Here is a 13022-nt window from a genome sequence, read left to right as displayed (position 1 = left end):
GGGGTTTGTGAGTTTAGAGCGGTTCCTCAGTGGAACAGGCTTCCTTGGGAGGTGATGGGCTCTCCTTCCTTGGAGGGTTTTCAACAGAGGCTAGATGGCCACCTGACAGCAGTGAGGATCCTGTGAATTTAGGGGGAGGGGTTTGTGAGTTTAGAGCGGTTCCTCAGTGGAACAGGCTTCCTTGGGAGGTGGTGGGCTCTCCTTCCTTGGAGGGTTTTCAACAGAGGCTAGATGGCCACCTGACAGCAGTGAGGATCCTGTGAATTTAGGGGGAGGGGTTTGTGAGTTTAGAGCGGTTCCTCAGTGGAACAGGCTTCCTCCTAGGGAGGTGGTGGGCTCTCCTTCCTTGGAGGGTTTTCAACAGAGGCTAGATGGCCACCTGACAGCAGTGAGGATCCTGTGAATTTAGGGGGAGGGGTTTGTGAGTTTAGAGCGGTTCCTCAGTGGAACAGGCTTCCTCCTTGAGAGGTGGTGGGCTCTCCTTCCTTGGAGGTTTTTCAACAGAGGCTAGATGGCCACCTGACAGCAGTGAGGATCCTGTGAATTTAGGGGGAGGTGTTTGTGAGTTTAGAGCAGTTTCTCAGTGGAACAGGCTTCCTCCTCGGGAGGTGGTGGGCTCTCCTTCCTTGGAGGTTTTTCAACAGAGGCTAGATGGCCCTCTGACAGCAGTGAGGATCCTGTGAATTTAGGGGGAGGTGTTTGTGAGTTTCCTGCATTGTGCAGGGGGTTGGACTAGATGACCCTGGGAAGCCCCTTCCAACTCTACGATTCTATTAGGAAGAACTTCCTGACCATTAGAGCAGTTCCTCAGTGGAACAGGCTTCCTCCTTGGGAGGTGGTGGGCTCTCCTTCCTTGGAGGTTTTAAACAGAGGCTAGATGGCCCTCTGACAGCAATGAGGATCCTGTGAATTTAGGGGGAGGTATTTGTGTGTTTAGAGTGGTTCCTCAGTGGAACAGGCTTCCTCCTAGGGAGGTGGTGGGCTCTCCTTCCTTGGAGGTTTTCAAACAGAGGCTAGATGGCCCTCTGACAGCAATGAGGATCCTGTGAATTTAGGGGGCGGTGCTTGTGAGTTTAGAGTGGTTCCTCAGTGGAACAGGCTTCCTCCTTGGGAGGTGGTGGGCTCTCCTTCCTTGGAGGTTTTACAGCAGAGGCTAGATGGCCATTTGACAGCAATGAGGATCCTGTGAATTTAGGGGGAGGTGTTTGTGAGTTTAGAGCAGCTCCTCCGTGGAACAGGCTTCCTCCTTGGGAGGTGGTGGGCTCTCCTTCCTTGGAGGTTTTTCAGCAGAGGCTAGATGGCCATTTGACAGCAATGAGGATCCTGTGAATTTAGGGGGAGGTGTTTGTGAGTTTCCTGCATTGTGCAGGGGGTTGGACTAGATGACCCTGGGAAGTCCCTTCCAACTCTAGGATTCTATTAGGAAGAACTTCCTGACCATTAGAGCAGTTCCTCAGTGGAACAGGCTTCCTCCTTGGGAGGTGGTGGGCTCTCCTTCCTTGGAGGTTTTACAGCAGAGGCTAGATGGCCACCTGACAGCAATGAGGATCCTGTGAATTTAGGGGGAGGTCTTTGTGAGTTTCCTGCATTGTGCAGGGGGTTGGACTAGATGACCCTGGGAAGTCCCTTCCAACTTTAGGATTCTATTAGGAAGAACTTCCTGACCATTAGAGCAGTTCCTCAGTGGAACAGGCTTCCTCCTTGGGAGGTGGTGGGCTCTCCTTCCTTGGAGGTTTTTCAACAGAGGCTAGATGGCCACCTGACAGCAATAAGGATCCTGTGAATTTAGGGGGAGGGATTTGTGAGTTTAGAGCGGCTCCTCAGTGGAACAGGCTTCCTCCTTGGGAGGTGGTGGGCTCTCCTTACTTGGAGGTTTTTCAACAGATGGCCATCTGACAGCAGTGAAGTTCCTGTGAATTTAGGGGGAGGGATTTGTGAGTTTAGAGTGGTTCCTCAGTGGAACAGGCTTCCTCCTTGGGAGGTGGTGGGCTCTCCTTCCTTGGAGGTTTTTCAACAGATGGCCTTCTGACAGCAATGAAGATCCTGTGAATTTAGGGGGAGGGATTTGTGAGTTTAGAGCGGTTCCTCAGTGGAACAGGCTTCCTCCTTGGGAGGTGGTGGGCTCTCCTTCCTTGGAGGTTTTTAAACAGAGGCTAGATGGCCTTCTGACAGCAATGTGGATCCTGTGAATTTAAGGGAAGGTGTTTGTGGGTTTCCTGCATTGTGCAGGGGGTTGGACTAGATGTCCGTGGAGGCCCCTCCCAACTCCATGATTCTCAGGCCAAAAGAAGTCATGAGGGAGCAGGTTGAACATCCTGTGGCCACGGCCAAGCCCTGCTCTGAAAAGATTCCAGGGCCTCAGGGTGGGATTGGTGGGATCCAGCCCTGAGCAGCCAACTGAGTCTCCCAGCAGCAGCAGAAGGCTTAAAGCAGCAGCTAGACTGCAGCCTGCCGCCTCCTGGGAATCCCTGGAGGGCATTTCTTCCCACAATGCTGCGGACAGGAAAGGCGGGAGCCACAGGCGGGGTCTTCAGGGGAGCCCCTCACAGCCCACAGGCCTCCCTCTGCCCATCCCCCGCACCGTCGGCATCGCTCAGCTCGCTCTCGTCTGAGCTCAGCTCCAGGTCGTCTTCCAGGTCGTGGATGCGGAGCTCGCTGCTCTTCTTCTTGCTCTTCTTCTCTTTCTCTTCCTCTTCCTCGTCGCCCTGGTCCTTCAGCCGCCGCTGCTGCATGATGCTGAAGTGGTTCAGGACCTTGTTCCGCCTGCACAGGAGGACAGAAGGGGGGGACGTTGGCCGCCTCGGCTCTGCAGGGGGATGCTCCGCCCAGCGGGAGGCCCCCTCCGAGAGACTGAGCTGCGATGGCCCCTGGCTTCTCTCGGGCACCTGCCAGGATGAGGCGGCCAAACCTGCTCACTGTAAGAGCCACGGAGAGTAAATGTCAGATGTTTAAGCGCAGGGAGGGAGGGAGGGAGGGAGGGAGGAAGGAAGGAGAGGAAGGGGGGGGAGGGGAGGGGAGGGGAGGGGAGGGGAGGGAGGGAGGGAGGGAGGAAGGAAGGAAGGAAGGAAGGAAGGAAGGAAGGAAGGAAGGAAGGAAGGAAGGAAGGAAGGAAGGAAGGAAGGAAGGAAGGAAGGAAGGAAGGAAGGAAGGAAGGAAGGAAGGAAGGAAGGAAGGAAGGAAGGAAGGGAGAGGGAGGGAGGGAGGAGAGGGAGGGAGGGAGGGAGGAGAGGGAGGGAGGAGAGGGAGGGAGGGAGGGAGTACAGAAGGAGAGGGAGGAAGTAAGGAAGGAGAGGGAGGAAGGAAGGAGAGGGAGGAAGGAAGGAGAGGGAGAGAGGAGCAACATATGGGAAGCGAAAAGGGAGAGAAGAAGAATTGCAGATTTATACCACGCCCTTCTCTCTGAATCATAGATTCAGAGCAGTCACAATCTCCTGTATCTTCTCCCCCCACAACAAGCACCCTGTGAGGCAGAGGGGGCTGAGAGGGCTCTCACAGCAGCTGCTCTTTCAAGGACAACCTGCTAGAGCTCTGGCTTACCCAAGGCCATTCCAGCAGGTGCAAGTGGAGGAGGGGGGAATAAAACCCTGTTCTCCCAGATAAGAGAGCTCTGGCTGACCCAAGGCCATTCCAGCAGCTGCAAGTGGAGGAGTGGGGAATCAAACCCGGTTCTCCCGGATAAGAGACTCTGGCTGACCCAAGGCCATTCCAGCAGCTGCAAGTGGAGGAGTGGGGAATCAAACCCGGTTCTCCAGATGAGGCTCCACCGCTCTTCACCGCTGCACCACACTTGTCAGTTTGAATGCAATGACCAACGGGAAAGAAGCCACTGCACGGAGCATGCAGGATACAGGACAAAGCCACAGAAGGAAGATGCAGAAATTGCACCTGACACAGAAGTGCATTCTTCAGCATTTGGTGGATGACATACTCAAACTCAGGGGCAGGAAGGAACACCCCCACCCCCCACCACCCCTGCCGGGGGTTCACTCACCGTTCCCACTCCTCCTCAGCCTCCTCCGCAGTCAGGGTGCGGTGCTTAGCGATGGGCGTGAAGTTGTACCAGTTGTTGACCGGGAAGGCTTCAAAAGCACCATCGGCACACTGGGTGAAGATGTAGTAGGAGGTATTTTCTGTCACCCCCCCTTTCTTCACCCCCTTGAACCTGAGCCAAAAGAAATAGCTTCAGAAAGTCGTGTGTTTATATCCTGAAACTATTTTGATCCTAGGACGGTATTCTAACAGCACAGAGAACAATGCATAAAGTGATCGAGAAGAACTGTCCGTTTAGCAACAAGCATTGGTTAAATGTTTAAGATAAACCTCACGAAAGCAAGTACGTTGCGTCTGCAACATGCAAACATTCACCTTTAGCAAAACAGTGGCTCAGAAGAAGATGATACTGGATTTATATCTCGCCCTCCACTCCGAATCTCAGAGCGGCTCACAATCTCATTTACCTCCCCACCACTAGCACAACAGACACCCTGAGAGGTGCGTGGGGCTGAGAGGGCTCTCACAGCAGCTGCCCTTTCAAGGACAACTCTACGAAAGCTATGGCTGACCCAAGGCACTTCCAGCAGAAGTAGAGGAGTGGGGAATCAAACCCAGTTCTTCCAGATTAAGAGTCTGCGCACTTAACCACTACACCAAACTGGCTTTCTCAGGTTCCATTAACAGAATTCTGTTCATTTGCCAGAAACTCTCCAATATTCCTCTCCAACATTATGTCAAGAGATGGAAGTTGTTTAATATTCCAGTTGTGGAATTCTAGTTGCAAACTGGGGAATTGGGCAGCGTGGCTTTCTAAACCTGCCTTGTAAGATTCTGGGAACAATCTTACACTGGTCGATTCATAAGTAAGACCTCTGTTATTCAATGGCACTTACCACCAGGAAAGAACCCTTAGGATTTCAGCCATATTTACCCCACTCCTTATCCCCAGAGCTAGAGATCCCACCCCCAGGGAAAGTGAAGAGAAGAGCAAGAAGAAGAATTGCAGATTTATACCCAGCCCTTCTCTCTGAATCAGAGACTCAGAGTGGCTTACAATCTCCTATATCTTCTCCCTTCACAACAGACACCCTGTGAGGTGGGTGGGGCTGAGAGGGCTCTCACAGCAGCTGCCCTTTCAAGGACAACTCCTTTGAGAGTTATGGCTGACCCAAGGCACTTCCAGCAGCTGCAAGTGGAGGAGTGGGGAATCAAACTCAGTTCTCCCAGATAAGAGTCCGCACACTTCACCACTACACCAAACTGGCTCTCAGGAGACAGACACCCTGTGAGGTGGGTGGGGATGAGAGAGCTCTGACAGAAGCTGCCCTTTCAAGGACAACTCTGCGACAGCTCTGGCTGACCCAAGGCCATTCCAGTAGCTTCAAGTGGAGGAGTGGGGAATCAAACCCGGTTCCCCAAGATAGGAGTCCGCGCACTTAAGCACTACACCAAACTGGCTCTCACCAACAAAGTGAGACAAAAGGGAAAACAAAGCAAGACAAAAGCAATCGATTAAAGGCCCGTGAACACCGCATGGCTCACTTGCGGCCGGCTTTGCCATTGACTTTCAGGATCCAGGGCTGGTCTTCCAGCTTGAACTCCTTCAGGACGATGCCATACTTCTTGCGACGCGCCTCCTCCCGCAGCTTGCGGTTGAACTCGCTGCCGGCTCCCGACTCTGGCATCTCTTCCTCCTGGTAGATCTTCTTGTTGCTCAGGTCTCGCTCCATCTTGGCCTGCGGAGGAAAGGAAAGAAGGCCCCGAGAAGAAGATCACCACCATCACCGGTCAAGGAGGAAAGGAGGCCGTCGCCTGCCACCCCCAGGTTTCCAGGGGCTTCCCTGCTCCCTTCCAGCCCGAAGCACTGTGGGAACTGTTGGAACTCTCTGTCTGGGGCAAGTGATGCTCTGTATTCTTGGTGCTTGGGGGGGCACAGTGGGAGGGCTTCTAGTGTCCTGGCCCCACTGGTGAACCTCCTGATGGCACCTGGGTTTTTGTCCACTGTATCACACAGAGTGTTGGACTGGAAGGGCTGTTGGCCTGATCCAACATGGCTTCTCTTATGTGACACAGAGTGTTGGACTGGAAGGGCTGTTGGCCTGATCCAACATGGCTTCTCTTATGTTCTTATGTGACACAGAGTGTTGGGCTAGAAGGGCTGTTGACCTGATCCAACATGGCTTCTCTTATGTAAGCAGGATTTCAAAGGCACCAGATATCCGGCACAGCATCCTGGAAGCCACTAGGATTCCCCAGTCTCCAGGACTGGATGGTCCATTGCACTGCTCCAGTATGGCTTCAAGGAAGGAAACCACACACACAGCTTCAAGGCAGGAGAATCCTAGAGTTGGAAGGGACCTTCAGGGCCATCTAGTCCAGCCCCCTGCACAATGTAGGGAACTCACAAATACCTCCCCCAAAATTCACAGGATCTTCATTGCTGTCAGATGGCCATCTAGCCTCTGTTGAAAAACCTCCAAGGAAGGAGAGGGCCTGCTCCTCCAGAGCCAGTTTGGTGTAGTGGTTAAGTGTGCGGACTCTTATCTGGGAGAACCGGGTTTGATTCCCCACTCCTCCACTTGCACCTGCTGGAATGGCCTTGGGTCAGCCGGAGCTCTCTTATCTGGGAGAACCGGGTTTGATTCCCCACTCCTCCACTTGCAGCTGCTGGAATGGCCTTGGGTCAGCCATAGCTCTCTTATCTGGGAGAACCGGGTTTGATTCCCCACTCCTCCACTTGCAGCTTCTGGAATGGTCTTGGGTCAGCCAGAGCTCTCTTATCTGGGAGAACCGGGTTTGATTCCCCACTCCTCCACTTGCACCTGCTGGAATGGCCTTGGGTCAGCCGGAGCTCTCTTATCTGGGAGAACCGGGTTTGATTCCCCACTCCTCCACTTGCACCTGCTGGAATGGCCTTGGGTCAGCCATAGCTCTCTTATCTGGGAGAACCGGGTTTGATTCCCCACTCCTCCACTTGCACCTGCTGGAATGGCCTTGGGTCAGCCATAGCTCTCTTATCTGGGAGAACCGGGTTTGATTCCCCACTCCTCCACTTGCAGCTTCTGGAATGGTCTTGGGTCAGCTATAGCTCTCATGGGAGTTGTCCTTGAAAGGGCAGCTGCTGTGAGAGCTCTCTCAGCCCCACCCACCTCAAAGGGTGTCTGTTGTGAGGGAGGAAGATAAAGGAGATTGTGAGCCGCTCTGATACTCTAAAATTCGGAGTGGAGGGCAGGATATAAATCCAATATCTCCTTCCTTCCTTCCACCAATCCATCTTGTGGCTCTCAAACATTTGACATTTATTCTGCGTGGCTCTTATGTTAAGCAAGTCTGGCCACCCCTGATTATGGAAATCCGCTGAAGGGCAGGGAAGAATGTAGCCCTCTGGAGAAAGCACACGCTAGCCAACAGGGCAGGTTGGGGCAGAAACAGTTTCCCTGGAAGGCGAAGGGGCTCTTCAGCATGCAGCCCTTGCATCAGCTTCCCCGGGGACCTACCTGGTGCCAGGTGGCAAAGTTGACCTTGTCAGCAGCATTGAAGGCCATGATGTTATACTTTTTGGAGGTGCTCCTGCAGAGAGAGGAAGTGGGAAGGAGCTCTAGCACAGCCCAGGAGCAAAACTGGAAAACTCTACAACAGCAGAGGGGCTGTGGTTCAATGGGAGAGCATCTACTGGCCATGCAGAAGGTCCCAGGTTCAATCCCCAGCATCTCCAGCTAAAAGGACCAGGCAGGAGGGGATGGGAAAGACCTTGACCTGAGACCCTGGCTCAGTGGCAGAGCCTCTGCTTGGCATGCAGAAGGCCCCAGGTCCAATCCCTGGCATCTCCAGTTAAAAGGACCAGGCAGGAGGTGATGGGAAAGACCTTGACCTGAGACCCTGGCTCAGTGGCGGAGCCCCTGCTTGGCATGCAGAAGGCCCCAGGTCCAATCCCTGGCATCTCCAGTTCAAAGGACCAGGCAGGAGGTGATGGGAAAGACCTTGACCTGAGACCCTGGCTCAGTGGCAGAGCCTCTGCTTGGCATGCAGAAGGCCCCAGGTCCAATCCCTGGCATCTCCAGTTAAAAGGACCAGGCAGGAGGTGATGGGAAAGACCTGAGACCCTGGCTCAGTGGCAGAGCCTCTGCTTGGCATGCAGAAGGGCCCAGGTTCAATCCCCGGCATCTCCAGTTAAAAGGACCAGGCAGGAGGGGATGGGAAAGACCTTGACCTGAGACCCTGGCTCAGTGGCAGAGCCTCTGCTTGGCATGCAGGAGGTCCCAGGTTCAAGCCCCGGCATCTCCAGCTAAAAGGACCAGGCAGGAGGGGATGGGAAAGACCTTGACCTGAGACCCTGGCTCAGTGGCAGAGCCTCTGCTTGGCATGCAGAAGGCCCCAGGTCCAATCCCTGGCATCTCCAGTTAAAAGGACCAGGCAGGAGGGGATGGGAAAGACCTTGGCCTGAGACCTTGGCTCAGTGGCAGAGCCTCTGCTTCGCATGCAGAAGGCCCCAGGTCCAATCCCTGGCATCTCCAGTTAAAAGGACCAGGCAGGAGGGGATGGGAAAGACCTTGACCTGAGACCCTGGCTCAGTGGCAGAGCCTCTGCTTGGCATGCAGAAGGCCCCAGGTCCAATCCCTGGCATCTCCAGTTAAAAGGACCAGGCAGGAGGGGATGGGAAAGACCTTGACCTGAGACCCTGGCTCAGTGGCAGAGCCCCTGCTTGGCATGCAGAAGGTCCCAGGTTCAATCCCTGGCATCTCCAGTTAAAAGGACCAGGCAGGAGGTGATGGGAAAGACCTCAGCCTGACACCCTGCAGAGCCACTACTAGAATGAACAGACAACACTGACTTTTGTGGAGGGAGGTCTGATTCAGCACAAAGCAACTCCGTGTTCATCCTGGAACTGTAAGGGTGGTTCCAAGTAGCAGCATCCACTCCTTGGCACACAGAGCACCCCATTTTTGCAGTTGATGCCAGCTAAAACTCCTTTTGTCAGATACGTTATTACACGTTCAGCTTTCCGTTGGATCTGAACTCCTGCATTTTACCCTCACAACTACCTTGCAGGGCAGTCTAAGTGAACAGGCCAGGACCCCCTGAAGTCTCATGCAGTGTTTCTCCCCCGTGTTCTACTGCCAGCGGTCTGGTTCCTATTGAGCTGGTCCTGCCTGGGCCAACAACGGAAAATGAGCAAGGAATCGAGAAACAGGAAACATGGAAGTACACTTACTTGGGGACGCGGACAACGTATTCAGTCACGGTCTGGCTGCTGGTACCCTACAAAAAAAAAAAGACAAACTGCGTAAATGCCGGAGTATGGTAGAGGGGGCTGCCCTGCTGGGTCAGACCAGGGAGGGTCCATCTAGTCCAGCCTCCTGTCTCACACAGTGGCCAGCCAGTTCCTCTGGAGGGCCAACAACAGGGCAGAGAGGCTGAGGCCTTCCCCTGAGAAGAGCATCAGAAGAGCCCTGCTGGGTCAGACCAGGGAGGGTCCACCTAGTCCAGCCTCCTGTCTCACACAGTGGCCAGCCAGTTCCTCTGGAGGGCCAACAACAGGGCAGAGAGGCTGAGGCCTTCCCCTGAGAAGAGCATTAGAAGAGCCCTGCTGGGTCAGACCAGGGAGGGTCCACCTAGTCCAGCCTCCTGTCTCACACAGGGGCCAGGTAGTTCCTCTGGAGGGCCAACAACAGGGCAGAGAGGCTGAGGCCTTCCCCTGAGAAGAGCATCAGAAGAGCCCTGCTGGGTCAGACCAGGGAGGGTCCACCTAGTCCAGCCTCCTGTCTCACACAGTGGCCAGCCAGTTCCTCTGGAGGGCCAACAACAGGGCAGAGAGGCCGAGGCCTTCCCCTGAGAAGAGCATCAGAAGAGCCCTGCTGGGTCAGACCAGGGAGGGTCCATCTAGTCCAGCCTCCTGTCTCACACAGAGGCCAGCCAGTTCCTCTGGAGGGCCCACAAGGGGGCAGAGAGGCCGAGGCCTTCCCCTGAGAAGAACATCAGGAGAGCCCTGCTGGGTCAGAGCAGGGAGGGTCCATCTAGTCCAGCCTCCTGTCTCACACAGGGGCCACCCAGTTCCTCTGGAGGGCCAGCAACAGGGCAGAGAGGCTGAGGCCTTCCCCTGAGAAGAACATCCGAAGAGCCCTGCTGGGTCAGACGAGGGAGGATCCATCTAGTCCAGCCTCCTGTCTCACACAATGGCCAACCAGTTCCTCTGGAGAACCAGCAGCAGGGCAGACGCTGAGGCTTTCTGCTGGTGTTGTGTCCTGGCACTGGGATTTAGAGGTTTAGTGCCTTTGAACATGGAGCTTCCCTTCAGTCACTAAGGCTAGCAGCCACCGACAGACCTCTCCTCCATGAATCTGCCTTATCTTCTTTCAAAGTTATCTACATTCTCTGGCAGTGAATCCCACATTTTAATCACTATGTAAATGAATCCTTGATTTGTCCGTCCTGAACCTGCCTGTCAGCTCCAGTGGATTTATTTATTTATTTATTTAAGATTTGTATCCCGCCCTTCCCACAAGTGGCCTCAAGTGCTAGTATTTTGGGAGAGGGAGGAAAAGAGACTCTCTCTCACGCCCCCCTCAGTTGTCTCTTTTCTAAACTGAGAAGTCCCAGGCTTGTCAGCTTTTCTCACAAGGAAGGGACTCCAACCCCCTAATCGCCTTAGTCGCCCTCCTCTGTACTTTTTCCAGCTTTGCCATATCCTTTTTGAGATACAGTGACCAGAACTGTATGGTATTCCAAATGAGGCTCAACCATAGATCTACCTAGGAGCATTATAATATTAGAAGCTGTCACGTTCCACAGAAGAAACAGATATTCCTTTGAATCGGTGACTCTGCATGAAGACGACGACATTGGATTTAAATTCCGTTCTCCACTCAGAGTCTCCGAGCAGCTCACAATCTCCTTTGTGAGCCGCTCCCCCACAACAGACACCCTGTGAGGTGGGTGGGGCTGAGAGAGCTCTGACAGAAGCTGCCCTTTCAAGGACAGCTCCTGCGAGAGCTAGAGCTGACCCAAGACCATTCCAGCAGGTGCAAGTGGAGGAGTGGGGCAATCAAACCTGATTCTCCCAGATAAGAGTCCACGCATTTAACCACTACACCAAACTGACTCTTAGGAAGAAGACCGTAGATTTATACCCTGCCCTTCTCTCTGAATCAGAGACTCAGAGCGGCTTACAATCTCCTGTATCTTCTCCCTCCACAAAAGACACCCTGTAAGGTGGGTGGGGGCTGAGAGAGCTCTGACAGAAGCTGCCCTTTCAAGGACAACTCTGCGAGAGCCATGGCTGACCCAAGGCCATTCCAGCAGCTGCAAGTGGAGGAGTGGGGAGTCAAACCCAGTTCTCCCAGATAAGAGTCCACGCACTTCACCACTACACGAAAATAACAGAAATAAAACTGGTTCTCAGGTCCACCCTGTGAGGTAGCTGGGGCTGAGAGAGCTCTGACATAAGCTGCCCTTTCAAGGACAACTCTGCGAGAGCTACCGCTGACCCAGGCCATTCCAGCAGGTGCAGGTGGAGGAGTGGGGAATCAAACCCGGTTCTCCCAGATACGAGTCCGCGCACTTCACCACTACACCAAACTGGCTTTCAACAAAGCAGCCAGTCCTTCTGCGCACAACGTGAGTGCCGTCAAGCAGCAAAGAGCTCTGGGCCTGAGCACCAACAGAATGCGAACTCACCAAAGAAGTCATTTCTGGACCAGCAGTGCAGGGGTCTGTCCAACCTGAGGAGGGAGAGGTGAGAAGGATCAGTTCTTCATGGAGAAAGGAGCATTGAGAGATGTGGGGGGGGTAGGGGAGGGTTGCCAGCCTCCAGGTGGGGCCTGGAGGTCTTTCACACCACAGAGATCAGTCCAATTAGGGTTCTCAACCTCCAGGTAGGGCCTGGAGACCTCCCACATTCATGATGGAGCTGCAGACCACAGCAATCTCTTTAGTTGCCAACCTCCAGGTGGGGCCAGGTGTTCTCCTGGGATGACAACTGGTCTGCAGACTGCACGGGTCAGTCTCTCTTTGGAGGAGGGGGGGCTCTTTGGCATCTATGCCGGAGCCCTCCCCAGACTTCTGATCTGATATTTCCAGGAATTTCCTTGCTGAGAACTGACTGGCGTGTGGGTGTGGCAGGGGGAGATATTTCTGAATTGCTGCACTGCGCAGGGGGTTGGAGTAGATGGCCCTGGAGGTCCCCTTCCCACTCTATGGTTCTGTGACAACACGAGGTGAGGCACGCTGGCATAGCAGCTCCAAGCAGGCATGGCCATGTTTTCATGGTGCAAGATCTCCAGCATCTCATCGCACCCCCTGAGCATACACAGAGCGCCTTTCCCCCTGAACACAATTATCCTTGAAGGACAAAGGGCTTCTGAGCATGGGCAGAGTGCCTTTCCTTGGATTGGAAAGGAGAGAAAGGAAAGCTCGTGGCCCCCCCACCTGAGTCTTCCTGGGTCCCTCTTGCCTCCGAGGGGCGGAGCCAGCTTCTCTCTTCCGCTTCCTCCGCGGCGGTCCCACCTCTCTCCAACTACGCATGCGTCGATTCCGCCTTTACCAAAGAGGATACAGTCTTCATGATTCTGCTGTCTCACTTCCGGTCCTTCTTTGCACAGCCTGCCACTACGCATGTGTACAAACTCCAATGCGGCTCAGGAAATAGTCTTTATGATGCCGCCTTATCAATTCCGGTTCTCGTTTGCAAGGTCCAAGTCTCCCACGTGCGTGGCGAAGAAGACCTGTGCTGCCCGGCAGGCAGAAGTTCGGCCGGTGGGGAGGGCACAGAGGCTTCGGTGTTCTGAGAACCTTTCATGTCCTCCAGAAAGCGAATTGCCCTTGTGGGTCTCCGGAATGTGTGGCAGGCAGGCTTAATAAGTAGGGTTGCCAATTCTGGGGCGGGAGATTCCTGGAGATTCGGGGGCGGTGCCGAGGAAAGGGGGGGTGTAACGCTGTAGAGTGCACCTTAGGGTTGCCAACATGCAGCGGGAGCGGTTGGAGATCTGGAATTACAGTCTGGACCTCCAGTAATAGGGATGGGGTGCCAATAC

At 54.3% G+C, this 13022-nt stretch overlaps 1 protein-coding gene across 1 annotated transcript in view; it reads right to left on the bottom strand.

Moving 5' to 3' along the window:
- GTF2F1 (general transcription factor IIF subunit 1) overlaps positions 1–12497 on the bottom strand; it is a 34414-nt gene extending 21917 nt beyond the window's left edge. Inside the window, exons 1-7 of the mRNA XM_060252665.1 lie at positions 12418–12497; positions 11668–11711; positions 9206–9252; positions 7491–7563; positions 5536–5729; positions 3992–4162; positions 2582–2763 (exon numbers count right to left, since the gene is read on the bottom strand). Of these exons, the coding sequence (XP_060108648.1) occupies positions 2582–2763; positions 3992–4162; positions 5536–5729; positions 7491–7563; positions 9206–9252; positions 11668–11679 (679 nt within the window). The 5' untranslated portion in view covers positions 11680–11711; positions 12418–12497. The remainder of the gene's footprint in view (positions 1–2581; positions 2764–3991; positions 4163–5535; positions 5730–7490; positions 7564–9205; positions 9253–11667; positions 11712–12417) is intronic.
- Between the last annotated feature and the right edge of the window lie 525 nt (positions 12498–13022).

Source organism: Heteronotia binoei, chromosome 13, assembly GCF_032191835.1.
Source record: "Heteronotia binoei isolate CCM8104 ecotype False Entrance Well chromosome 13, APGP_CSIRO_Hbin_v1, whole genome shotgun sequence".
Taxonomy (NCBI): Eukaryota; Metazoa; Chordata; class Lepidosauria; order Squamata; family Gekkonidae; genus Heteronotia; species Heteronotia binoei.
The sequence above is the reverse complement of the archived record's forward strand: the minus strand, read 5'-3'. Positions and strand labels throughout refer to the sequence as shown.